This window comes from Paroedura picta, chromosome 9 (genome assembly GCF_049243985.1).
Source record: "Paroedura picta isolate Pp20150507F chromosome 9, Ppicta_v3.0, whole genome shotgun sequence".
Taxonomy (NCBI): Eukaryota; Metazoa; Chordata; class Lepidosauria; order Squamata; family Gekkonidae; genus Paroedura; species Paroedura picta.
In genome coordinates, this window is record NC_135377.1 from 68,511,989 (window position 1) to 68,539,210 (window position 27,222).

The window sequence follows — 27,222 nt, forward strand, 5'->3', positions numbered from 1 at the left end:
GTCCTCACTCGACGCGATCCCCTCCCCCGTTGTATTACCAGTCCCTCCGGGCCCGGCCCGAGCTTGCTCACGGGCTTCAGCTGCCTGCAAGCGCCTGGCCAAGTCCGCCATGGCCCGCCGCAGGTCCTCTAGGGATTCCTCAGGTCTTACCGGGCGAAGCGCCTGCCTCAGCTGGGTGTCCCAGGTTGGGGCCAACCCCCCAGACCTCGGCGCGCTCCCCGCCGTGCTTGGGAACCCCATGGCCCGGCGCCTTCCCTTGGCCGCCGCTGCCGAGGGTCTCGGGGTCCCGGACGGCTGCTCCTGGCCCCCCGATTTTCGGAGGAAATCTCCCGGGGACATTAAACTCATGTTCCCGGGGTTCGTGGGGGTCGAGACCGCCTCGTTGCTTGAAAACGCCATCTCTGGATCCGTCCCGATAGGCGCTCGGATGCGATGCCGCCCCTGGAGTTCGGTGGAAGCTCTTACGATGTCGGGGACCCGCTTGCTAACTGAAAAAAAACAGGGGTGCCCCTTTTGAAGAAAACGTCACGCCAGGCCTGGTGAACGATACAACAGGAACAAGCTTTATTTTCAGCAACGTGGAGTCCGCTGGTATGGAGTAAGAGCTTCCACCGAACTCCAGGTGGAAGCTCTCTTTTATACAAAACCCACCTCCTTAGGCTGTATTGCCCCACCCAGTACTTGCGGAGGGAACATGCTGATACAATCATGACTCATGCACATATGCGAGGTTTTCCGGGGTTCCCGATGGCCCATTTTCCTGGAACAAAGGGCCATCTCCGGGCCCTTGTCAAAAAGGTGGAGAGGGACATTGAGGTTCTTTAGCGGCCATTGCCACCTCAACGATCGGGTGGGGCGCCCAGCTGCCGGCTTGCCTGTGATCACCATGCCCTACCTCCGTGATCGCGGGCGCCTCTGATGGCGGGGTTCGGTCCGGTTCCCAGGCCACCAAGGACCGAACCACGACACATAGTTTGCAGGAAGCTGAAATAATGGGAGATTTTTTTACATCCACAGGCAGAATGTTCTACAAGGTGGGAGTTACAAAGAGAAGGCATGTGTACAGGCTACTGAAAACCATTTGTAAAATGATGATTATTTTAAAAGTTATAAAATGGGATCCACATGGCAACATGTGTACAATCTCTAGATTATTCTACAGAAAACACAAGGGTTTAACTAGAGCATGCTTTCACTGCAGCTGAAATCCTCACAGGCTAACAATAGTCACCGCACTTTCTCTAGCTGGCAGGTGGTCATCATCATCATGTTTTTAACAGTGCTGTGTGCCTCTTGATGGGCAAAGGGGATGCTGGAACTTGTCTCCTAACTCATCGGATTGGTGCTGATGTTGCTGGCAGAACTGACCACCTGACTTACGGTGCTGACAGGAGTGATGTACACACACAAAAAAGACTTGCTGAGTTAATGCTGCTGACTCATGCTCTTTCATGTTGACTTCCTTTATGTGCATGAACCACTATAGCTGTTGGGAATCCCCTACCTCAGGGGTTGTCAAACTGCGGCATTCGCTGGCAGGTGCTTATGGGAATTGTAGCTCATGGACATCTGGAGGGCCGCAGTTTGACTAACTGTTCTTGTGCCAAAGGATGGGATTAAAAAAATAAAGAGGTGATGATGTGGATAATGAGTTTAAGTGCTACACTAAATCAGGCCAGACACAAGGTTCATGTTGTTGCCAGTTAAAAATACATATAGGTTTTGTGAAATAATAAGCCAGAATTTGTTCTCTTCTAAATTAGCATTCAGCTAAGTTTTTAATGAGCCTCTTGTGGCGCAGAGTGGTAAGGCAGCCGTCTGAAAGCTTTGCCCATGAGGCTGGGAGTTCAATCCCAGCAGCCGGCTCAAGGTTGACTCAGCCTTCCATCCTTCCGAGGTCGGTAAAATGAGTACCCAGCTTGCTGCTGGGGGGTAAACGGTCATGACTGGGGAAGGCACTGGCAAACCACCCCGTATTGAGTCTGCCATGAAAACACTAGAGGGCATCACCCCAAGGGTCAGACATGACTCGGTGCTTGCACAGGGGATACCTTTACCTTTAAGTTTTTAATATGAGTTTGCTTTGCTATAACATGCACTCAAATCAAAACAATGCACAGAAGATGGGCAAAGATCATATAGTTCCAGACTATGGTAGCAAAGAAATGTAGGATAGCCAAATTGTGTCAACTAACATGGGAGTTGCAAAGCAAACAGTGGTCAAAGGAGCATCCCATCCTTGGACAACATTGCCCCACTGGCCAACTTACACTTCCTTCACTTTGAAATAAAGTTAACCACCTTCTACACTGTGATGTTGCCAGCCAGGTTGCCCTTGAGTGCTTGATCTTGAGTGTTAAAACCCTGGGTTCAGAGGTGGACTCAGACACTAGAAGTGACTTGAGGTCTTTTTTATGACTCCAGCACGATACAAGAAGGACTGAACTGAATCACAACTGAACACCCCCCCAACTCCTGCCATTGTCTGGAGAGGACATGACAAACCTAGCCCTTGGCACTGAAATTAGCACAAAGGGTTCTGTTGTGGGAACCAGCCACTTGAAAAGTTGCAAGACTCTAAGCAAATGCCTTGTGCACTGATCCCCAAAGAATTCTCTTCCCCCAAGGAGCCTTGCCTAGCTGTCTCACTGAAGACTTCCTGAAGACATCTTTTTGTGTAAAATGGAGACATTAATCCCTGAATTGAAGCTGGTGTAGTTGTATTAGTTGTATATGGTACTGGTTCTTAATTGTCTGTTTGACTTGTTTTAATTGATTGTTAAATGTTGTGATTCTAGTTTTTATGGTGCTGTGTGTGTGTGTGTGTGTGTTTTGTGAGCTACCTTGATTGGTCTATATGCATAAAGGCAGCATAAAACCAATTAAATGCATGTAATTTTTTAAACACCAGAAATGTGGTGTTTTTAAAAAGATGGATTCAGATAATTAAAAAAAATACAGGCATATATTTTTATTTTGGTTTCTAAATTATTTTAATGATAATAAAAACTTAGCCATTATTGGGTTTAATGAAATGGAAATTTCTGCTTTCCAATATATTTGAAAGAACCTCCGGTGGTTAAAATGTTTCATTTATTGTGTTATAGTTTGCATCAGATTCCACCACATCAAAATCTTCAAAACTATGACACTCATCTTTTTCTTTCTGTGTCAGACTTCTTGTGTTCAAATTTAAAGATAAGAATTGCAAAGTACTTGAAGCTTTTTGTACTCCAGAAGTTGAACTGTCTTCCTCCCTCCCTGTATTTCTTCTTTCCTGACTTGTCATTGGTGAAGCTCTGTCAGTCAGTAATTCTTGATTCAATTGCTCTGGTCTGGTCTGTAAAGAGACAGGTCTTTAGAGACATCAGGCCACACATGCAAACATACAGTAGCCCTGTTTACATGTTCTTAATGTGGGTACAGGCAATACATGGAGGGGGAGATAAGGATCACAGCAGCCACAGACCACAAATTTAAGTCGGATTGCCAGTTCTGGGTTGGAAAGTACCTGGAGATTTTGTGGGGTGGAGTCTGAAGTGGGGAGGTTTGGGGAGAGGATGGATATCAGTGGTGTAAAATGCAATAGAGTCTACCTCCCAAAGTGGCCATTTTCTCCAGGTGAACTGAACTCTGTCCCCTGGAGATCTGTTGTAATCCCAGGAGATCTCCAGCCTTCACCTGGCCCATACTTTCAGGCATCAACTGCTCCTTTATGGATAGAAAATACACATATTCAAGTACAGATGTAGGTTCCACATGATCTAATAACCTGCACTGCAGAGTTCCAGATCACAACCACAGTTCCAGATGGCACGATTGATCACAACCACATTAAGAATATAGGAATATGGCCATGTTTAAAATATGCTGTGGCCTTCCAATCAATATGAAATAGATGTGAGTGCATCTCAAGTAAAAGTCAGCCAGTTTATTTCTTTTCTGTTCTTGGTATATTTTGCTATGGGAGGTTTGCAAACTTGTTTTCAGTCCAACCAGTTTACTTGTCCAAAAATATCTTTTGCTCAGCAGTGAGAGCCATGTTTAATTTTATTTAAAAAGTAATAGCTGCTTTCTTGGTTTAGAAGATATGTTGTGAGGACACATACCATACTGGTTATTAGCTATGTTGATACTAAAGCAATTTGAGTCAGATGGACGGATTTCTTCTCTCTTCAAGAAACTTCATGGTCGCTTTCAATGTCCATTATTGTTAAATCGTTCTCTTTCTGTCTTTTGCTTTCAAGCTTTTCCAGTTTAGCTGGTAGTTTCCGTGGTGTAGCTATCAACTGTATGAAAACAAATATATAAAAGTTTGTCTTTTTTATGTAAAGGGTGGTCTGCATTGTGGTTGCCAAATCCAGGCTGGACATCTCCTAGGATTACAATTGATCTCCAGGTGACAGAGATTAATTCACCTGGAGAAAAAGGCCATTAAGAAGTCCCTCCCCTCCCAAACTCTACCATCCTCAGGCTCCACCCCCAAAATCTCCAGGTATCTCCCAATCTGGAGCTGGCAATCCTAGTCTACATTGAAGGAGAAACAGTCTGTTCAGTTCTGAACATTTGTGTGAAGGGTTGAAACTGTAATCTTCATAATAAAGTGGCAAAGAACAACCTAGGAGATATAAAAAACTAAAGATAGAGCAGTTTTCACTTTGTTGAGTTTTAGGTTATTTTTATACACAGATCTGATGTCAATTTATATTTCTTGCAGTCCTGTCATTATTTCTGATTGCTAAAAGGACTTATATTTTTCAAATGTTGTTGCCATGTTATGAATCTGATTATCCATCTCTTGTTCTGTTCTTGTTCTTGTCAGCTTTATAAAAAAAAAGATTCTAATTTCCTTAACAATGTTGTTAGCAATTAAGATCAATTTTACCAAAAGTTGTAGGTCAATGATGATTAAAGTCCCAGGTTGAGGAAAAAACAAGAAAACTTAATTCAGTCCAAGAAGGAAAAAACTATGGAAGTTCTGAAAGACTTTTCTTTCAAGTAACTGCAAAAACATGGAACTTGGGAATTAATGTGGTATGGGCTTGGGAAGAACCAAGTTCAAATCCCCATTCTGCCATAAAACTCCTTCAGCAAACTGGGCAATTTATTACCATGAGACTTGCATGACTCACTCAGGCCTATTCAACAGCAGCCACTCCATGACCCCACACGAGCCATTACGGTGCCGTGGTTAGAACTGCAGATTGGGATCTGGGAGTCGCCAAGTTCAAATCCCCACTTTGCCATAGAAGCACACTGGGTAACTTTAAGCCAGTGTTCCCCAACCTTTTTATCACCGGGGACCGGTCAACGCCTGACAATTTTACTGAGGCTTGGGGGGGGGGGTAGTCTTTTGCCGAGGGATGTCTCTGCCGCCGCCTGAGCCCTTGCTCTGCTTGCTTTCCCGCCAGCACCCCTGACTTCCTGCCCCCTGCTAGGGGGCGCTGCCAGCAACAGCTGCACAGTGCCATGCCGAGGGGGAGCCCCAGCCATGGTGGCCGCTGGAGAGCACCAAAGGTGAGCCGGTGGCAGAGTGTCAGGGCAGCCTCCGAGGCAGCAGCCGAGGAGGAGGACGAGGAGGAGCATCGGCCCGGTACCGACTGGTCTACGGACTGGTACCGGTCCCCGGACCAGGGGTTGGGGACCGCTGCTTTAATCCACTTGCACAGGGTGGTTGTAAAGCTAAAATGGGTGGCCTTCCACAAGTCCTTCTAAAAATATACTAGGGTACTTTTATTAATTTCATTTTGAAGTTTAACACATACATCTGTAGACAAGGAAAACTAAGGCAAATTTCTGCTCAGCCTCAAGCCAGTCATCTTCTCTGTCTAGTTTCTATTATTGAGTGATTGTAGAAGGGTGGAAGGGCTGACCTTGGAGAAAAGAAGGAATGCAGAAACAGCATTGTAAAAAACACCTGCTCTAAATCGAAACTTAAATGTATACATATTGTTAGTTTTACTTACCATGGTGTCATCTCCTTGTCCGATTTGAGGTGCTCCACTTGCCGTCTTGATTATTCCTTGAGTCCTTAGCTCCTCCAAGATGTCTGCTGATGTCTGTCTTTCTCTTTCTGTTAAACCCACTGGTTTCTTGGCAGATTCTCCTCTAATGACTTTACAAAGAGGGTGTTCAGAATGATCATCTCTTATTAGTGTGATGTCCTTGCTATTTTTTGCAATCTTTGTCAAGCCATACATTTGTTTATTTATATAAAGAGATAAAACTCTTAAGCTCTAATCCAATCAGTATCAATACTGAGGTCAGACAAAGAAATTAAATTTTCCACAGGCTGCAGGGTTCCTTTGCTCACAATGAATTTTATATTAAACATTTTGGTCATAAGCAGGCAAGAAATTGTCCTGCAAAAACTCTTGGTTCATTATTTCTAAAGTGAGCTGTAATGCTTTTGTGCGGGTCCTGTTCTTTTCATTTTTAAGACTGTTTAAGTCAAATCTTACATACCATTAAAAACTAGTTGCGTAACTCTAAGTGCTATTATGTTAACCAATATTATTTAAGCTCTGTTGATTCCTTTCCTTTCCCGTGTATGTCTAATGTATTTCTGCATATCACTAGACTTTCAGCTGCAATTATTAACCTGAAAGTTAGTATATCCATTTTTTACACATATCAGGTTTACAATAAAAATCTTGTCTCTGCATTGACATCTAAACCCAGCTAAATATTTTTATCTATGCCTAAAGGCTGTAATTCTGTCAATAATTTTATCCCATGTAGAAGCTTTAGGACAATTATACCATTTAAAAAATCAGATATTCAGACAACCGAAAACATTTAATAAAAGGAATCCTAGTCAATTTCTGTGGAGTTATATAACATCCACTCATCCTTTCGGATTCTTTTTGTACCAAACTACTGTGTCTGCTTCCATTATACTAGGGGATTAATCTGTAGCTTCTCCAAGGTCTTTTTATTTTTGATGCACTTTTAAGAAACTTTGCAGAGAATTTGCAATACACTTTGGCTCAGGAAAGAAAGCATTGCTATGAAGCACATTTCAAGTTGTGGTTATACAAGTATCTCTCTGCAAAGGTACTTTGAAGGCCTTTTGGCTGCAACCCTGAAGCCATGTCCTCTTAAAGAATCTATAATGAACACTGATGGGTTTGGTTCTGGGTAGGCAGTTTAAAGGTTGTAGCCTTCAATTCTGAATCATAAACTTTTGTATTTGCACATAAGCTGACACTTGAGGCACAATCCAAAGCCTTTCATGTTCAAAGAGATCCCTCTTCTCTTTCATATAAATAATTCCCCTGCCAGCTTTGGGAATACAAGCCTTGCTGGATCAGACGAGTGGTCCATCTAGTTCAGCATTCCATCTCACCCAGTGGCCATCCAGTTACTCTAGAGGCCAGCAACAGGATAGAGGCCAAGGCCTTCCCCTGCTGCTACTTCCCAGCACTGGTATTCAGAGGTTTAGAGCAGTGGTCCCCAACCTTTATAACACCAGGGACCGGTCAATGCTTGACAATTTTACTGAGGCCCGGGGGGGGGGGGAGGTATTAGTCTTTTGCGGAGGGACGTTGCTGCCGCCGCCAGCGCCCCTGACTTCCCGCTGCCGGCTGGGGATTGCTGCCAGCAGCAGCTGCACAGTGCCACTCCAAGGGGGAGCCCCAGCCATGGAGGCTGCTGGAGAGCACCAAAGGCGAGCCAGTGGCAGAGTAGCAGGACAGCCCCCGAGGCAGCAGCCAGGGAGGATGAGGAGGAGTCGCGGCCCAGTACCAACTGATACACGGACAGGTACCGGTCCCTGAACCGGGGGTTGGGGACCACTGGTTTAGAATCTCTGAAGGTGGAGGTTCCCTTTAGTCACCCTTTAGTAGCTACTGATGAACCTAGCCTCCATGACTTTGTCTAACCCCCTTTTAATGCTGTTCCTAGAAGAGTTATTCCCTTATGAAACTTAAAACACTGCCTTTGAAACACTATTGTAATCCACACCTGTATTTTGTTCATAATTTGTTTCCTTAGGTAATGATAACGTTTCTGTAATACTGCCTGGCAACCTTCCTTCATAGGAACTGTCTTCAGCCACTGACTCTCTTGGAGGGGAAGTGTTTACTGTGGCAAGAGATGCATTCTTTTTAGGCTGAAAAAGCAAACAAACAAAATGTCATTTGTGCATTGGGTGCAATCACATCCAGTTTCTTTCTGTGGAAGGAAAAGTAAGGAGGAAAAACTGGAAAAATACAAATCTGGTAAAAGAAAAAGGTCAGAGAAGGCACTCCCAAATAGACCAGCACTCCCAATTCATTTTGGCAACTATTTTAAAAAAGAAACAGAGTATTGTTGTATATCTGAACATCTTGTAGAGACAGCCCATCGCTGTCTCTGCCTCTTCCCCTCAGTATGGGGATCCCTGACTCCCTTGGCCCCACAGTTATCACTCCCTCCATTATAGCCGATGTGTGTGAGATGTCCATATTTGGTGGTTGTTAGTTGTTTTAAGATTTGTTTATTCTATTTCCACATGAGTCTCAGTATTTTGCTTTATTTTGCTAGGGTTTTCCTTGAACCCTGGTTTTGTCTTTGGTGAAGAGATTGGTTTCAGTTTTGTCTGGTGGGATTATGTGTCACTGGAGGGATAACACTGATTGCTTTTTATGGCATCTCAGGGCTGCCCATCCGGGTTGTTAGTTACATGTAGGGTGTGATTTGTTGTGTGATGTTTGTTTCTGGAAGGGTAGTCTGATCACCAGCTGTGTGTGTTGTGTGTTGAGTGTGTTTGGTAAACGTTAGGTCATATTGTGTGTTGGGAGAGGGATCTCAGATGGGTTGATTGGATGTAGATTTCACTGATGTACGTGTATGTATAGGTTGTCTTGATCACGGATTGATTTTTGATTAAGCAAGTGAATTAATTGGGGGAATCAAAGAATCACTTGGGGGAATCACTTGGGTTAAAAAAGGAGCAATCAATTTGGATTAGATTGAAGAGGGAGGAAGGGAGGCAGATTGAATTAATTGGGTGTGATCAGTTTGGGTTGGATCAATCAAGAGGAGAGGGCAATTAGTTTGGATTAGGCTGGAGGTGGGGTAGACAGGTTAAATTAATTGGGGATAATCACTTTGTGCTGAATCAATAAGGAGAGTGATCAGCTTGGATTAGATTGGAGGGAAAGGTAGATGGGTTGAATTAATTGGTTTGTGATTGGTTAGGGTTGAATCAATCACTGAAGAGAGTAATCAGTTTGGATTAGATTGGAGGTAGAGGTAGACAGGTTAAATTAATGGGGGTGATAGGTTTGGTTTGAGTCAATTTGGTTGAGCAACAATTTTGATTAGATTGGTGGGTTTTGGATGAGTACTCTTTCCCCCCACCCACCCCATGGTGAACTTGGCCTAGTTCTTTCCAGCGATTCCTCCTGCCAAATTCACCCCCCCCCTTCCTGCAAAGTAAAGATTTTATCCAAGTTTTCTTCCATTGTTTAATTTGTTTTGGGTGTCTATTTTATCATTTTTTGGTTGTTTTGCCAGATTTTGGTATTCTGTTGTGGCTTTTTCTGGGTTGGGACGATCTAATTCTTGGATGAAAGAAAATAGTTTTCTTTGATGGCTATGAATTGTGCCTTATTTTGTAAACCCTTTGGGCAGGGACTCGTGCTTTGCTGGTGCTAAAGGAATATTAAGTAATAGAAGTGGCTATTAAATGCATTCACAACTTGGATTGTGCAGAAGTTACTTTATGATCTTGTTTCTGTTGTTATTAATTTCTGGAAAGGTGAAGGTGGGTGTTCTAGTTCACGGTGCTTCAGATTGCTAATGATACTAGGTGTTGTTTTGGCAAGGTACATGCAGCAGTTTGAGGAAATACATTATTTAACTCTTTCTCCACACCTTTTATGGTACTATACTAAAGTGTATCAGACGAGTAAGCAATGTCCTGAATAAGGATATGCCAGATTGGAGCATTTGCATTTATAAACATAATCTACTTGGTGTTTTTGTGTTTATACACATATTTAGATGTACACATACACTCAGACAGCCTGCTGGCATATACTCAAAGGAATTTAGTGTGACTTCTAGCAGATACAGCATTAAATGAGGATTGTCACAAGTTGTTAAAACACTCTGAAGTCCTTAGCAAGGTGACTTCTAGGTTTTAGTATTTGCTTTAAAGAAACAAGCAAAACTTCTATTGGAGTTTGATGTACATTGAGTTATAGCTAGAGAAGACACAAGAGCTGTTTTTTTATACACTGTTTTTCACTACCTCAAGGAGTCCTGACAGGTAGGGCTGAGCTCACTCTAAGAGAACTGCTTTGTGAGAACAGTTCTAACTGAATTGTGACTAGCCCAAGATAACCCAGCTGACTGTATGCCGAGGTGTGGGGAGTCAAACCTGGTTCTCCAGATGAGAGTCTGCCACTCTTAACCAATACACCACAGCTACTGCTATGTACTTAGTTAATATATTCTACCTCTGTGTTGAGAAAATATTATTTTCTTACTTTATTTTTATGCTGCCTTTCTTTACAATGTAGGCCCAAAGCAGCTAATGTCATTCCCTTCAATTTCATCTTCACAACAACCTGGCTCACCCTGATGTTCGGGAAAGCTTGAGTAATGATTTATACCCTGCTTTTCAATATAAGATGCTTAGGTTTTAGCTATGCATCTTGTCTTGAGGTCTGGCCAAGTTTCTCTGCATGAGCGTACGCGTTTAAGACTCCGTGGATGGGAACTTAGCCTGCTATTTCTATAAACTTGATCACTGCTTATTAAAATATCCTTGTAAGCCAACCTGGATTTTATATATCAGTTCTTTGGGATTTCTGCTGGAGTTAGTACTATGTGTGTGTCTGTGTCTGTCTGTAGAATCTGATGTAGGAATTGTAGCTTTGCTGCTTGCTGTAGGATTCTGTTTGCTTCTGCTAACCTGTTAGTATATTTGTAAATGGAATACGGTAAATACATTGCAATTGTCCCATGTTTTCTCATCCTACAAAACTAAATCCCATAGTATGTACTTTGTCACTTGTAGAAATGGAGAGCAGAACAAATTACCTTCTTGTTGGTTTCTTTCCCATGCTGCTCATTCTTGGAGGATGGCTGGTCACCAGTTGCCTTGCTGGAAAGGCTGCATCCCATGGTGGGATGGTGGCCTCTTTGGAAGTGGCCAAGGCAGCTCTGCCTCTTGTTTTTCTTAGAAACTATGTGGGCATTGTGCCGTCGCTGCGGACTTAGGCTGTTTCCAAGTCCTGTTGCTACAATAAGTCACACCCAGAAAGGAGTTTTTGTTCAGTATACTGTCGAGCACACAGTATCTTTGTCCAGGTGATCTTGCCTGAACGTGGAAAGAAGAATACAGTTATCTCAGTCAGCAGGGTGATGGCAGGAAGCCTGCTTGGATTATGCAAGAATCCTCACTAGCCCCGATTAAGAAAAGCTGCAGTTTTCATGTTGTCTTTCCTTGTTCACATTCAGAGAGCTTGCATTTTCTGCAGGAAATGTATAAAGTTGAACATAACATGAAGCTACAGGAAACATGGCTGTTTGGGTTTTGTAGCAACAGAAAATGCTAAAGATATAAACCCCGATGAAAAGGGAAATGGAGAATGCCAACCGTTAGGAGAGCCTCTTAAAATGTCCTGTATAAATAAGTTTTTTCTCTGGGGTTCGGAAAACTTACTAATTGGTCTCCAGGCATAAAAGAAAACTTGGCCCTCAGCTACAAAGTTTTTTGTTACATGTCACACGAAAACACGCAAAAAGTTTGGAAACAAAAGAGGCAGTCAAGGCATGGTTGCCCTGGCAATACAAGATTTAGGCAGATTTAGCTGTTTCCTTTTTTAAAAAGAAAAGACAGCACCTTGTCCCAAAGCCCGGTCAGTTAATGAGCTTTGCGTTAGCCACCGAAAATTCACCATATGTATTTTGGATTTCTAGGAAATGTAGATTGGTTACTCTTTTATTGGCAGTCCTGTATGGGCTCCCGTTTGTCAGCCTGGCATTCAGGTTTGTTTGTGGGCAGACAGCCTTTAATTGTTAGTCATAAACTTTTATACTTGCACATAAACTGACAGAAGGTTGAAAACAATGTTTGAAAACTTGGGCCCTGATCCCAAGCCTTTCATGCTCAGAAGAATCCCTGTTCACTTTCACAGCTATTTATTTATTATATTTATATACTGACCTGCCCGAAGGCTCATTCATTGGCAAATAAAGATGCCAGCCTCCTGGTGGGGCCTGGGGTTCCTGGAATCACAGCTGACTAAAGAGATCAGATCCCCTGGAGAAAATGGATACTTTGGTGGGGGACTCTATGGCAATTTACCCCACTGAGATCCCTGTCGTCCCCAGGCTCCATCCTGGAGTTTCATATCCTGGATGTGCCCCCCCCCCTCCCATAATAACCTTTTCTACCCTACCCTTCCCACGAGGCTCAGGGCAGGTAAAATCAGTCATAAACACATTACAAATTAAAATCATAATTTACATTGAAGCAATTCCAGCTAACCCAACTGCTGCTCATTAATAATTATTGCAGATGGAAGATTAAAGATTTTACATTCTATTATTAGAGGGGAATCCTTGTTTGGGAGCCTTGTTGGCAGCATTGTGATTAGAATTCTGACGGGGATTCTCTAATTTTGCCAGCACTCTCAAATCCAGCATCTGCTCAGTCTGCTATCTTTATTGGTCTTGAACAATACTAGAGTTAATTGATATACTCAACTGGGTAGCCATGTTGGTCTGAAGCAACAGAACAAAGTGTGAATCCAGTGGTGCTTTTAAGACCAACAAAGCTTAATTCTGTATATAAGTGTTGTGGGTCTTGAAGGTGCCACTGGACTCAAACTTTGTTATAATGATATGCCATTGCAAGAGTAGGAGAAGCAGGTTCACAGCTTGCTTCCTTTCTGTAAGTCTGTATACCTTTCCCTGGCAGAGATATATGAAAAAGTATTTGAAAGGTTGTCACTTGGAGGAGGGCAGGATGCTCTTTCCGTTGGCTGCAGAGGAAAGGACGCACAGTAATGGGTTTAAACTACAAGTACAACGATATAGGCTAGATATCAGGAAAAAAATTTCACAGTCAGAGTAGTTCAGCAGTGGAATAGGCTGCCTAAGGAGGTGGTGAGCTCCCCCTCACTGGCAGTCTTCAAGCAAAGGTTGGATACACACTTTTCTTGGATGCTTTAGGATGCTTAGGGCTGATCCTGCATAGAGCAGGGGGTTGGACTAGATGGCCTGTATGGCCCCTTCCAACTCTATGATTCTGTGATTCCATGAAAAAGTCTTGCTTTTAAAAAAATAAGGAAAGCTGGGAGTCAAGAGTATACCCCTACTGCATATTGTTGTCATTATATGCCTACTGTTACAAATTAGTTTATCAATATAATGGTATTCTAGTTTTGATAATTTTTAAAAGATGCACAAGCCCCAGTGGTCCAGAAGGGGTAGCCTCTTCTGGGGGACTAGGACCAGGAAATCTGCCATGTGGAAGCCCAGTTGCTGCTGTACTTTATCTGCAGCCATGCCAAATAAAAGAAGCCACACAATCCTGTCTCGACATGGGAGACACTACAGTGTCCCCCTAGAAAGCAAGAAGATATGAGGAATGACTGTGAAGTTGAAAGTGGAGTGGGAGAGACTATGGCCCTATCTTACCTGTGGAGTTCTAAGACACCTGGGAAGGCTTTGTCAATTTCAACCATGCCACAGAATTGATAAATAGTCCCTCTTGAATAGCTCTTTCCAAAGCATCAGGGGACAAGCGGTCCTGCAAGGAGGCAGGTGACATTTTTTCTATTACCTCTGATGTGTTCCAGCTTTGGGTGTAGGGAAGTCAGCCTCCAAGTGGGAACTGGAGATCCCCTGTAATCATAGCACCTCTTCAGACTACAGAGATCCATTCCCCTGGAGAAAATGCATTGCACCCCACTGAGGTCCCTGTGCTCCCCAGACTCCATCCCTGAATCTCTAGGAGATTCCCAACCTGGATCTGGCAGTCCTAACTCCCATCCTTCACTGGCGGCCAAGGAAGACTGGCAACGCTTTGTAGAGGTGATTTCTCTCCCCATGCCCCACTGCAAGCAGCAAGACCACCTGAGAGAAATGGGGAATGGACAGAACTCTGTTTTTGCTTTTAGCAGACTTGATGGGTATTTTTCAGTCTGGTTTGAGCAACACCTGTCAATAGCAAAGATCTCTAGATCCGTGCCTTAAAAAAAAAACATATTCTGAAATTACTTTGCAGAATGGAAGGCTGTTCTACATAAAGGACCCTTTCCATTCCCCCCCCCACTGGCTCGGTTTACCCTTTATACCATAATCCCTCTGCAGCAGCCTTTAAGGTCTCTTGAATGACCATTTAATTTCTTTTATTTCACCAGCAGTTTCTTTTCTGTCCTTTCTTAGCTCATCAGAGAGGCTGCCAAAAGACAGAATGCGGACTTCAAAGTGTCCCCTGCCTGTTTCTTCTCCCTCCACGTCCCTCAGACCAAATTCTTTAAAGCTCTGGTTAGTCTTGCTGGTTGAGTTGTTGTCATGGAAACTCTTGTTTATGTCCTGAAGGCCTTCTCCCCCCAGTCAAAAGATTCTTAAAAAACAGAAATTCCTCAAAAATTATTACTCATTTCAGGGTATATAGAACAAACAGATAAAACATATGCGTATTTCTCCCCCAACATCCTCATCATAATCTTTGCAATAGTCCTTACTTCAGACATTTTAACCTCTAAACATTGTAACTAGGCTGTTTGACCACTATATTAATTTTCATCATCGTTATATATCCTATATTAAGCATATCTTACTTCTTACTTCTGCATATTACTTCTGCATATTAACAATAACTTTTTATATATCTGAATCAAAAGAGAAATTTATTATACATCTCACCATAGAAAAGAAACTGAAATATTAAAAAAATATTCAAATTCAAATTCTTTATACATTTATATTCAAATGTTGTTCTCATTCTGTTTTTGCATTGTAATATATTTGCTATATATTTATATACTGTTTTAGATTGCTTCTCATCCTAAATTGGCCTCCCTGGAGAACATGGCTGCTTTGGAGGGTAGACTCCATAGCATGATACTCCAATGAGGCCCATCCCCACCCCAAATCAATAGATGTGTCCTGAGAAGGGGTTGCATATCCTCCAGTAGCTATCAAACCATTTCTGTATCTACTCAACAAAGTCTTCATAGTAAATGCCAGCAGAGGGCAACCATATCTTGTGGTGGTGGGGGACGACACACAATGACAAACACAACTTTGTAGTAAGCTAATGTTAGCTGCAATTACATTGTTGCATTGCCCACTGTGTTGTATTTTGTACTATAGAATTAGGATTATTATTATTTATTATTTATTAAATTTCTATAATGCCCTCCCAGTGTGGCTCATGTTGATGTATAGTCTGGTTAAATAAACAATAAATTAAAAACAGTATAAACATTAGCAGTAGAAAACAAATAAAAACACAAGTAACTAATTAGCAGCATTCAGCAAGAGCAGCCTCCAGATATTCACTGCTCATAGGTCTCCAGACTAGGGCTGAATCTGCACTTACTTTGTTTATTCCATTGTGGATCCTGCTGAATCCAGATCAATTTGAACTCGGGTCTTCCTCTCCCCCCCCCCATTGAAACAGAAAAGTGTTCTGCATGTGGTTAGGGAAGCTCAGAAGGGGAAGGGGGAGCCAAGCACAGCAGGAGCCTCTTTCTTTCCTTTCTTGAAGCGGGGGTGGGGGGGGGAAGAGGATTGGAGACAGCCAATCTTGGCTCCTCTGAAGTACAGCAGGAGCCTCTTTCTTTCTTTCTTTCTTTCTTTCTTTCTTTCTTTCTTTCTTTCTTTCTTTCTTTCTTTCTTTCTTTCTTTCTTTCTTTCTTTCTTTCTTTCTTTCTTTCTTTCGTTGAAGCAGGGGATTGGAGACAGCAGAAGAGGGAGAAAAAAACCCAAGAGGCAAATCTCTACTGACAGAGGGCTTCTGGGAGCTTCTGCTGAGAGAAATTAGGGGCTTCCCCTTTAAGGCAAGCTTATCACCTGGGCAGCCTTGGCCAATCAGGGCTTATCTACCATGGAATTCAGGAATAAATTTGAATCAGCCAGAGCTCCTCATGCTTTCTCAATCCGATCCTTCAAATATTGAGGGTTAAAACCACTCTAGGATATTGCAGGATAAAGGTAGGGTCACTCTGGATCAATCATGCTTGTTGCAGAGGGAAAATTTAAATAGGACAAAATCAAAATGGAAATCGCATTAAGTGGAGATGGCAGGGACTGAATCAACCTGGGATTGGAATAAAAGCTCCATGCAAACTCCACCTAGGAGTCTCTCAGTGGGAGTGTTTCATAGGAAAGGGCCAAAGATGTTATTAAGTCATTGGTCCCAAGCGAAAGCTTGGTGGAAGAACTCCATCTTACAGGCCCTGTGGAACTGTGCTAGTTCTGACAGGGACTGGATCTCCTCTGGGAGCTCATTCCACCAAGTATTATTAAACATAATATTTAAGATTGTGAAGCAACGTTCACATACTTGGTTTAAACATTTGCAACAACTGACTCTAAGCTGGACTCCAAGCTCAAAGATGAATGAGATAGATTAGTGACGGCTCGACACCAAGCACCTCCCGGGGCTGGACAGGGTCGGTGGCTGCAGCTGTGCCTTGATGCCCCCCTCCCAGCCCCAAATCCACTGCCCAAGAGGAAGAGGCCCAGCCATGGTGAGGGGCAGGAGCTTGGCAACTCTTTCCTTCTCTCTTATTAGAATGTATTTCACAGGGTAGTTGTAAGGATAAAAGAGAAAAGGGGGGACACACCTTCCATTAATGCCATCCTGAGTTATTTGGGTATACCCTAAAGAAAAATAAACAGCTCAGACCACAATTTGTTCCAAGTTTCCATAAATATTTTCTGAATAAGCCATATGGAGGGTTTTTTTTATGGATAAAAAACTGGGACAACGCCATGGAAACACTAAATTAAAAAAAATAGTATGAAAGGATGAAGTGAGAGAGTGCTATTCTGCACAGGTATGAATTTCAACCAGCGTGAGTGGGCAGTCCCCCCTTTACAGGGCCGTTCTATACATAGAGAGAACAGAAACTACTCTCTGCTTTATTCTGAAAAGAACTCACCTTTATGGTGGAAGGTGGTGGCTATTTTTAAAACCCCACTGCAATTGCATCTGAAACTGGGTTTGTGATTTAAACCAATATCCTTCTTGAATATGAGAATAAATCTGTGTGATAACCTTTAGACTTCACAGAACTCCAGGCAGAGTAAACCAAGAAATTGTGTTTAGAGATCCCATGCTGCTGCATCGGTTAAGATTGGCTGATTTTAAATTTAGGCTAGGCTTTCTCAACCAGGGCTTCATGAAACTCTGAGGTTTCTTGACAGCCCTGGAAGGGTTGCCCAAATGGGTTGGAATTAATTTTAATATATTTTAAAAATTTGTTAAACATTTATTGGGTGATAAGTAAAGGTAAAAGTATCCCCTGTGCAAGCACCGAGTCATGTCTGACCCTTGGGGTGACGCCCTCTAGCGTTTTCATGGCAGACTCAATACGGGGTGGTTTGCCAGTGCCTTCTCCAATCATGACCGTTTACCCCCCAGCAAGCTGGGTACTCATTTTACCGACCTCGGAAGGATGGAAGGCTGAGTCAACCTTGAGCTGGCTGCTGGGATTGAACTCCCAGCCTTATGGGCAAAGCTTTCAGACGGCTGCATTACCACTCTGCGCCACAAGAGGCTCTTACTTATTGGGTGATATGACCATATATAAGAGCCTCTTGCGGAGCAGGGTGGTATGGCAGCCGACATGCTGTCTGAAGCTCTGACCATGAGGCTGGGAGTTTGATCCCAGCAGCCGGCTCAAGGTTGACTCAGCCTTCCATCCTTCTGAGGTCAGTAAAATGAGTACCCAGCTTGCTGGGGGATAAAATGGTAATGACTGGTGAAGGGAATGGCAAACCACCCTGTATTGAGTCTGCCAAGAAAACACTAGAGGGCGTCACTCCAAGGGTCAAACATTACTCGATGCTTGCACAGGGGATACCTTTACCTTTACCTATGACCATATATGATTATTTTGACAGCCTTCCGAATGGTCAGTGATAGCAGGAGGGGCCCCAGATGGGCGTGTACACAGTCATGCTTCCCAACCATATTTTGTATGATCATTCCAATTCCAGGGTTTCTTGAAGCCTGAAGAATGTTTCAGGGGGTTCTCAACAGTAAAAAAATTGAGAAAAGCTGATTTAGGCAGTTAGTCTTTTACTTGGAATAATCATTCTGTTTTTCTTTGAAAAAACTACTTTCCCAACAAATTCATAGTAACAATTAGAAGAACAATTCTTGTGGAGCCAGCAGCTTGAAAACTCTTTTGGTTTCAAGTGATTAAGCTGTAATAACAAAGTAAATACAGAATCAATCTTACAGGTACTGACTTAATAAGTACATTTTTGATGAGAACACACTACTTTTGTTATCATGGCTCACTGAGACACTCACTCTGTCTCAGGCACACAAACACAGAGAAGAGAGACACTCATAGACTGACTGAGGGATCCAGTTAATTGACAAAACTGACAGAAAACAGATAGAATCATAACAGAGATTCTCCCATCATGCACTTCTCCTCCTTCCACTATGAAGAGTGCTCGTATGCAAGGATGCAAAACCAAACAAACCACTCTGCTGCTAATTCTTGTTCACAGGTCACAGCTTTTGTGACTGGAGACAGATCTTCAAATGCCTGGAGGGCATCTGAGATAGTGGCAAGTGATAACCTTTTTTGGTGTAAAGAGAAGAACTCTATAAAAGCATTACCCTTCCTTGGGCTTCCCATAACATTGCATTTCCGGAAACCCTGACTCATAATCAGCTTTTTGGTATAAGCCACCAGACCTGGTAGTAATTCCAAAATACTTCTAGAGATGCTAAAGATGTTTTTAAAGAATACTGTGTATGGCTGTAGCATCTGAAGTTAATTGGCATCTATTTCCTTCTATCTTGCAACATGATGGAATCCAAGTGTCAGTAGCTGCATTGATCCCACAAAACGAGGAAAAAAGTGGAGTGAGATTATTTATCGAACAAGTTCGTCTTTAAAATGAAAGCCAGTTTGCAAGCGAGACATTCTTTATCAGGCTTTGGTGTTCAGAAAAAAATGAAGGCTTAGAGATGTTACTTATTGGGGCTGCTTGAAACCAGGAGATGTTCGATGCTCAGGCAGAGAGGTCTATTGATTAGATTGCAAATACTGGTGTAGCTCAGGGTAGCTCAAATTGCACAGGTCCCCGGAGATGAAGTACTGGGGAGGGGAGCAGCGTAGAGAGTGACACGGCATTCATTGCAATAATAAGATGGAAGGTTATTTCTCCTGTAGCCGTTGGGCTTTAGAGAAGTTCTGCAAGGCAGAGAACAGACAAGGCAAAAGAAACACAGACAATGCTGGAAATAAATTTTAGCAAGCAATGTGCAAAGTGAAGACCAACCCTATTAGTGATCCAGACATGTCTACATTGCTGTGCATTAGCAACTGGAACAACCAATCAGCAGTCGAGGATGTGTATTCTAGCAATTTGACCTCCTTTGTGGCCAAACGTACCTTCGTTGACCTTTTCCTTTTCTCTTTTTTGCATTATGATTTTGGTTTTGCGTGATGCTGCTGCTGATAGTAAATGGTAATTTGTAGCTCATTTCAGCAAACCCCTTTTGGGAAACGATTAAATGAGCGTAACTAGAATGGAATTGCAAGCCAATAGGGCATCGTGCCAGTGGATAATCATAGAGCCAAGCTGATAAATAAAAGGAGGGGGAAAACTGTTTCCCCTCCCTAAGGCAGAAACAATGAAAAAAACTGAAGTCCCTGTTGAGCACAACAATAGAAAAGGAAATCAAGAATGATTAAGACTGTTCTGAAAGAGATGGCTTTGTTTTAACTGTGAGTACAGCCAGTATGGTGTGAGATATTTCACTTAACTATGGGTTTACAATAATACTTGAGTGAAGACAACTCCTTTTACACTTTTGTTATTGGTGAAGTGCTAGTCCCAATGTGTTTTGGTGAACCAGGAACCATGCCAAAATGCCCATCCTGTCTAGATACAGTTTATTGAGCCTAGAATGGTTCCTCTTAATTTCCACAGTGGGCGATTCCATCTCTCTAGCTTGTGTTCTAAATACAATTTGAAGAGATGAGATAGTGAAACCATTGGGAATGAGATGCTTTGGGGCATGGTCACTAGTTGTTTAAAGGGGCTGACACATTGCATACACATTGCAAGATTGCTGTTATGTCCTGGGAAACCTATAAGGCCCATTTCAGAGGTTGCCATAGCAACATGGTTGCCCTAAGCAACCCAAACTGCCTTTCTGAATATTCAGCTTTTCAAATAAAATAAAAAATATTTTATTGTGGCCACAACTATGTTTCAACTCCCCAAAGTATTGAAATGCTTCAGTGATACTACTTAACAGGATTACAGTTTCCAGATGACATTGACCATGTATTTTTGTGGTTACTCACACCTGGACATATCTCCAGCACAACAACCTTGCTGTTAACCAATCGTCCATTCAAGTCCAAACAAAGTTCTCTAATCCTGCCTGTTCTTAGAACCTGAGCTGTCCAACCTTGATTACCAGATCACAGAATCAGAATCATCACAGAATCACTTATCTTTATTAAATTACATCAGATGATTACCAGATCACCAATGCAGCTCTTCAATAAATGTCCAGTATACCTTTAGTAACATCAGGCACCCAGCTGGGGTGGGTTACTATCTCATAGCTCAGAAACTAGACATGTTCTTTTAAGTCTCTCAATGCAGCAGGAGATAAGAATACAATGGTTATTGGGTTTTTAAAACCTATTTCCTTCTAAATAAAGATCAGGTATTAGTTATTAACAAATTTGATTTAGGCCGAGCTTGAGCCAGAAGATACACTACACTTGCTCTAGATATGTAGGTCTCCTATTGTTCCCAATTCTGTAATTATTTTTTCTGTCTTTTCTCCAGCTTGGACCTGGTCTTCCTCATCCCTTATTTTCTCTTCACAGCAATCATGTAGTAGACCCATAGTCAGTCAGTGAATTTCATGGCTGAGCAAGAATTTGAACCTGGATCCTCCCATTCGAAGGCCTATTATGCACAGGTGTTTCCCCCTGCTTTCACCGTGTATGCTCATTAGGTTTTCTTTGTTGTTCTTCATTGATTATCTTCCCTTCAACACGCAATTTGCTTCCTGTTCCTGTTTCCTCAGGTTGCGCCGATATTTCCCTTGTTTCATTTCCAAGCTGTAGCTAATGCAAAAGCATACAGGTTCCCTAGGATCCCCTCATTTTGTCGCCCCTTGAAGGTCAGCCCTTCACATCAAGGTCATTCTGCCCACTCTGCACTTTCTACCATCCTCCTGCCTTCATCGATGTACAAGTTCCATTTTCTTGTTTACATTTAAAAATATTTTTTGACAAATGGCTTTAGTCTGTCAATAGGTTATCACTGAATAAAAAAATTAAATGATGGGGAGAAAGTCTAAAAGAAGCTGTGCAACATCCAGCTGTCTGTTGGTATTTACTTGAAAGGGGGAGCAAAGAGGTGGCAAACGGCAGCTTTCCCGGTGCAAAAAAGAAAAGAAAAAAGATTTGAGTGTTTCCATGCAAACAACATAAAATGTATGTGTGTGTGGGGGGGTGATTGTCAGCATAGAAAAAAATAGACCTGAGATTAAAAGAGAGAGATATTGGGATGGGAAGCTTCAAGCTTTGAAAACCTTTTCCCCTTTAATGCTTTAGTGAACAAAGTTGGGGGAGGGGATATTTTTCACAGTGGCTGATAACACAGCAGACAATCCCCTAGTGTTCTGCAAGATGAAAAACAGGGCTTCATAGCTGCTTGTCAGTTTCAAAAAAAGTCTTGTCAATTTCAACATCAGGTTCCCCCCCCCTTGCCTTTATTCCTTTCTGCTCCCTTTCATTCAATGAACTGATGCTGAGAAATGCATGCGCAGAATCTGAACTATAAACTGAACTCTTCCACCAGGCCTTTGGTTAAGGCCAGGACAGTGAGGAAGATGACTGGAAGATTACGCCCCCCCCCCAAGGCTGGTGTTAGCACCTGGGCATTGCCAGCTAGGCCTCCTCTCCTCCCCGATAGTGGGTATTAGTCTTGGGTGTGGGGCTTGTGTTAATTATTGCCTGTTCACTGTGTATTTCTATATTGTATTAGTATGTCCTTTTAATGGGGGTTTTAATGGGACTTTTAATGAGGACCTTGTGACCCTCCATGAGTCATTGTATGGGAGTGGCAGGATATAAATCACATAAATAAATAAATTTAAACTGAAGGTACTTGCTAGATGCTAGACATTACCTTCTCTGTACACAATGTTTCACTGGTGACCTACGTTCATTCTGGTTTTTATCAGCAGCTGCCAAAGCATGAGGTTTACCTGAGTTAGTACTTCAGATGACATGGTTTCATGGCAATAACAGTTTTAAAGCATGCTGTTTGGACATAACTGTGTCTGCTGGGATTTTGTAAGCTGATGTGTGAGGAATGAATACTCATTGGAACAGATGTACAGGTTTTCTTTAATGAGGAAAGTTCAAGATATACCTTCTTTGGAAGGGTCACCACTTACAGCCATGACTGGGAACAAGTATATGGCAGAGGTCTGGTGTGAAAAAAGCCTCTCTTTGTTTAATTGTGTCCTTTTTGACCTTCATCTGACACATCCAGGCTGACACAGAATGCTTTTCAAATGGTGCATGCACGTTGTTCTGACAGCTAGCACATTTCCCCCCTCCTCTCATTTACCAGAGGAAAAGAATGTGAGAAAGCTAAGCTAGAGTTCAGGTTTTAAGATGATAACCCCTTTGATTTCCCAAGACTTAAATGCTTTGAGTGACAATTCCTTCCTTAATTGCATTTAGGACAGTGTTAATCAAGCTTTCGTGCGTACTCACATTTTGTCTTATCCTTATCCATTGTTGTTCCTTTATATATTTATGAAACAGCCTAGGGGGTGGGACATGTCCAGCTGTCCAAGTTGGAATAGGGCCAATAAGGGTGCAGCCAGCTTTGCCCTGATTGGCCCTGCCCCTGCAGCTCCCGCCCTCCGTCCCTAGACTCCAGCCTCTTTGCTCTCAGACGCCTCAGTGCCCGGAGCCAGCAGCAGGTAAGGGGAGAGGGCTCTAGGCAAAGGATCGTGGTGGAGGGCCTCCTAACAGGGCCTCTTGGCCTGCTAGGCTTGGCCTGCTGACGAGGGCCTCCCAGCCTGCTGATTGCTTGTTAAGGACTACTAAGAAGCTCTGTCCCAGCCCTGCTAACGAGCTGCCCGCCCCACTTGATCTGGCTGCAGCTGCTGTCCAAGGCCACCTTAAGCTGCCTGGCTGGGGTCCAGGGGAGGGAACCCTTTCTAGGCCCGTTCTTAGGAATGGGCTTTGAAGCTAGTAGCTTGAATAAAACTTTGTTGGTTGTAAAAGTGCCACTGGACTCACTTTATTCTGCATTTAGGTCAAAAAGGGAAGGCCAGCTCCTTGAGTTAATCATTAACCACATGTTAATTCTAGTTCTTAATAGTGCAGTCTCTAGCTGTTCAAGTGAACGTCCAACATACTGTGAATGTCAACTCTTGTACACAAGTGATGACAATCCCATATGAATGTTGTGAATAACTTGGAAATGGCCAGCTCAGACATCTACAAATGCACAAGAAGAAAGCAACAAAAAGAGAAGGTTTTTACACCGTGCTTTTCTCTACTTTAAGGAGCGACTTACAATCACCTTCCCTTCCCCACAACAGACACCCTGTGAGGTGGGTGGGGCTGAGAGAGCTCTGAGAGAACTGTGACTGGCCCAAGGTTACCCAGCAGGCTTTGTCTGGAGGAGGAGTGGGGAATCAAATCCAGTTTTTCAGATTAGAATCCACTTCTCTTAACCACTACATCATGCTAGTTTTCAAGTGGCAGGTGGGGGCTAGCTAGAGGAAGGCAGAGACATGCCATCTGTGCAGAAAAATAGCAGTTTTCTTCTAACTGTTCTGAGAGTTCACAGCGCTTTCTTCAAACATTGCAGGATCCCCACTTGCCCTTCGTCTAGGAAAGTATGCCTAAAGAAAAACTTGCCCATAGTCAACACAGAGGCCACCGCTGTGTCCTGGTTGGGAGGGGTGGGGGGTGCATTCTTCCTACCAACTCCTGAATGCTGCAAGAACATTTGTATATCTACAGCAGTGGTGTTGGTTGTCTGGCCCCGTAGCAGAAAGAAAAATACTTAGGCCATCTTGCGCTTTTCCCTGCACTGTCTCCAAATTTGGCTAAGTTGCAGGGAAGCCTCATGGAGGTCCGCAGCCTTTATTCATTTGTCTATGCCCCACTGTTTTCCTCAATGGAGACCCAAAGCAGCTTACAGCATCACTCTCCCATCCTCACAAAACCTGGACCGAGTAGTACTTAGAATGTTCCTGGGAGACCCAGATCTGAGTTCCAATTCTCCCATGGTAGCTTGTTGGGTGATCTTGGGCCTTGCCATACATCAGCATCTTAGCCCTCCCACACATGGGGTGGAGATCTCCCAGAATGACGACTGAACTCCAAAGATCTGTCCCCCTGGAGAAAATGGCTGGTTTGGAAGGTGGACTTTAAGGTATAGTATCTGGTAGAAACTTTTCCCTCTCCCAAACCTTCCTCAAACGTTAGCCCCATATCTCCAGGAACTTCCCAATTTGGAACTGGCAATTCTAGTCATGCCTGGCCCCAAAGGGCAAATTAGACCTGGAAAGGGCCCTGCCTCCTTCCCTCCCCCTGTTTTACTCAGAGAAAGCCAGCCTGAAACACTGTGGTTGCCTAGCAATAGCGGCTGTGGGTTGCTTAAAGTTACAGGGGCTCCTTTTTTTTTTATTTCCAACTTTTTAAAATTCCCAAATGAATTTTTTTTTTACTTTTCACATTTTTCTGCAAAGCTGAGGTTTGTATAAATATCTGCCTCGCTCATTCACTGCTCCAGTCACAGGATTTAAGTGTCCAAAGATACTAGACTTTGCTATTAGAATATAAGATACGATAATACTGATAATGACAAATATCATGCTGATATTGCACTACCCGTTATGTCCCCCAAGATTGTTTTCCTGGATAGTTACAGCTGATTAGAACCCCTTTGGCATGTGTTTGAAGTTTGTCTTTTTTGTCCTGAGGTACATCTCTTGTTTATGTGAATCCTTCAGATTAATTTTGCAAGTCTAATTTTGACATGCTATGTTTTGGGTTCCTTGTGCCCTGATGCAAAATGCACAGTCCTTAGCTTTTGATTGATACTTGCTAGCTTTCACAGGCAAAAACTTATCAAACAGCAAATAGTTTTGGCAACTGAGTCAAAGGGGTGTGCTTTGTTTTTGTGTTTTTATAAGAACTGATAGCTGTTCCAGTAAAAAAAAACCCCAAAACAAACAGGCCTGTTTGAACAGGGCTGTTTCCACTGCACCACCATGGTTGTGAAGAAAATTACCACATGGTATTGAATCTCTAGTACATCACCAACTTTGCATTGTTCCCCCTCCTGTCTGTTTCAAGGGAGCAATGTTTGCATCATATCAAACTACACACCAAAGATTTAAACACATTTTTGTTAAACAGAAAGAGACAGGGGACAGGAGTTCTTTTGCCCTTCGCCAGCAGATGGAGCTCCTTCACTACAGAGAAGACGCAAAGTCGAAAGTTGGGGTTAACTGTGGACAATATTTCCGGCTTTTGAAAGTGTCATGTTCCTAGCCCAATTGCTCCTGTAGATCGGTTTGCTGGTCGTTTATGTGATCATTTTTGTCTGACAACCTTCTTTTTAATGTAGCTTAATAATATTTTATTGCTGCATTGCAGTTTTTAACTCAGGCCATTAAGAGTGCTACGATACTTCTCCTTCCTGGGTCTTGACCTGGATAGGCCAGACAAGCCCAATCATGTCAGGTCTTGGAAGCTAAACAGGGTTGACCCCAGCTGGTATCTGGAAGGGTGGCCCTAAGGGTCATGACGTGGAGGCAGGCAATGGCAAACCACCTCTGTACGTCTCTTTCCTGGCTGCCGGACAAGCCTAGGATCTCCTGACTATGCTACACATGTGCAGTATGATAAATAAATAATAGTAATTTAGTACAGCTGTATCTATGTGCATATAATTGAGTGAAAGAATTTGGTAGTATGAACAAGGCTTTAAAAAAAGGATATTGGGCAGGATGACTGTGTACAGGTAACAAAGGAAAGAACAACTGATACCACTTCTACATGGAGTTATTTCCCCATGCGAGAAGCAGGAAGGTAGTTTCTGCTTGAAAGGGAAGCATCCACTTTCCAAGCACTGGTTGTAGCATCCTTAAGTTTCTCCCTTTAAAGTGGTTGGTTGGTTGGTTGGTTAGTTATTTAATTTATTTAATTAATTTATTAGGTTTTTACCCCACTATTCCCCAGAGGATTGGCTCAAGGGGGTATCTTTGTACATACAGGGGCTGTTTTGAGCTATCCTTTGTGTTGTTAACCTTTTCTCCTGTTTCCACCTTTTCCTCCTCTTCCCCCCTTTTCTTGAAAGTGTATGAATTGTTCTCGAATCATTCCTTTTCCTTAAAAAAATAAAACAAAACAAAAGCTTTAAAGTGATTGTGAAAAAGCAGGCAGATGATGGTGAGTGATAATTAGGAGTGATCTTCAAGCTGTGGGTTAGGACTGGCAGGTATATTATGGAGCCATAAAACAAAACAAAAGCTTTAAAGTGATTGTGAAAAAGCAGGCAGATGATGGTGAGTGATAATTAGGAGTGATCTTCAAGCTGTGGGTTAGGACTGGCAGGTATATTATGGAGCCCCTCCTGCTCTATGAAGCTGCCATTTTGGAGACTTCCTTTTCAAAGGACCTGCTGTGCAGAGAGCGGCGATATCATTGCTGATGCCTCTCTGTATATATTATGGAAAGTACAGTTAGAAGTGCAAACTTAAATGGACTCCGGGGAATGGTAGAGGACAGGAAGGCCTGGAGGATCATTGTCCATGGGGTCGCGATGGGTCGGACACGACTTCGCACATAACAACAACAACAACAACAACAACAGTTAGAAGAGGTCACTCAGAGGGGGAGAGGATTTCTCCATAGCTGTCACCATTGGCTTTTTCCCTGTTATGGTATATCTCATGGTGTTTGTGTTGTCTTTCTTGTCCCTGGCTGTTTTGGTCTGCTGCCT

General features: G+C 42.9%; 2 protein-coding genes across 6 annotated transcripts in view; one reads left to right on the forward strand and one right to left on the reverse strand.

The window, feature by feature from the left end:
* LOC143845142 (uncharacterized) overlaps nt 1–27,222 on the forward strand; it is a 230,754-nt gene that overhangs the window by 139,408 nt on the left and 64,124 nt on the right. The window lies entirely within an intron of this gene.
* Nucleotides 2,831–11,465, reverse strand: STMND1 (stathmin domain containing 1). Of its 5 annotated transcripts, none has more exons than XR_013234293.1 (5): nt 11,035–11,452; nt 7,966–8,113; nt 5,967–6,115; nt 4,110–4,289; nt 2,831–3,711 (listed from the first exon to the last, which is right to left on the reverse strand). XR_013234293.1 is itself a non-coding variant. In XM_077353252.1 (4 exons), the coding sequence occupies exons 1-4, from the start codon at nt 11,116–11,118 to the stop codon at nt 3,080–3,082; spliced, it is 642 nt and encodes a 213-aa protein (XP_077209367.1). In that variant the 5' UTR covers nt 11,119–11,465; the 3' UTR covers nt 2,831–3,079. The 5 variants fall into 5 exon arrangements, 2 of the variants coding, with proteins under 2 accessions (XP_077209367.1, XP_077209368.1); XR_013234295.1 differs by having other exon boundaries at nt 2,831–3,340; nt 11,035–11,451; XR_013234294.1 differs by having other exon boundaries at nt 2,831–3,340; nt 3,597–4,289; nt 11,035–11,450.

What these genes read in the sequence shown, in the direction of transcription:
- STMND1 (XM_077353252.1), bottom strand. Translation starts at nt 11,118, where the DNA reads ATGGGATGCAGCCTTTCCAGCAAGGCAACTGGTGACCAGCCATCCTCC. An exon ending in GGAAAGAAACCAACAAGAAG is followed by an intron (nt 8,114 to 11,034) that starts GTAATTTGTTCT and finishes TTGCTTTTTCAG; the next exon opens with CCTAAAAAGAATGCATCTCT. An exon ending in AAATTATGAACAAAATACAG is followed by an intron (nt 6,116 to 7,965) that starts GTGTGGATTACA and finishes CTCTTTGTAAAG; the next exon opens with TCATTAGAGGAGAATCTGCC.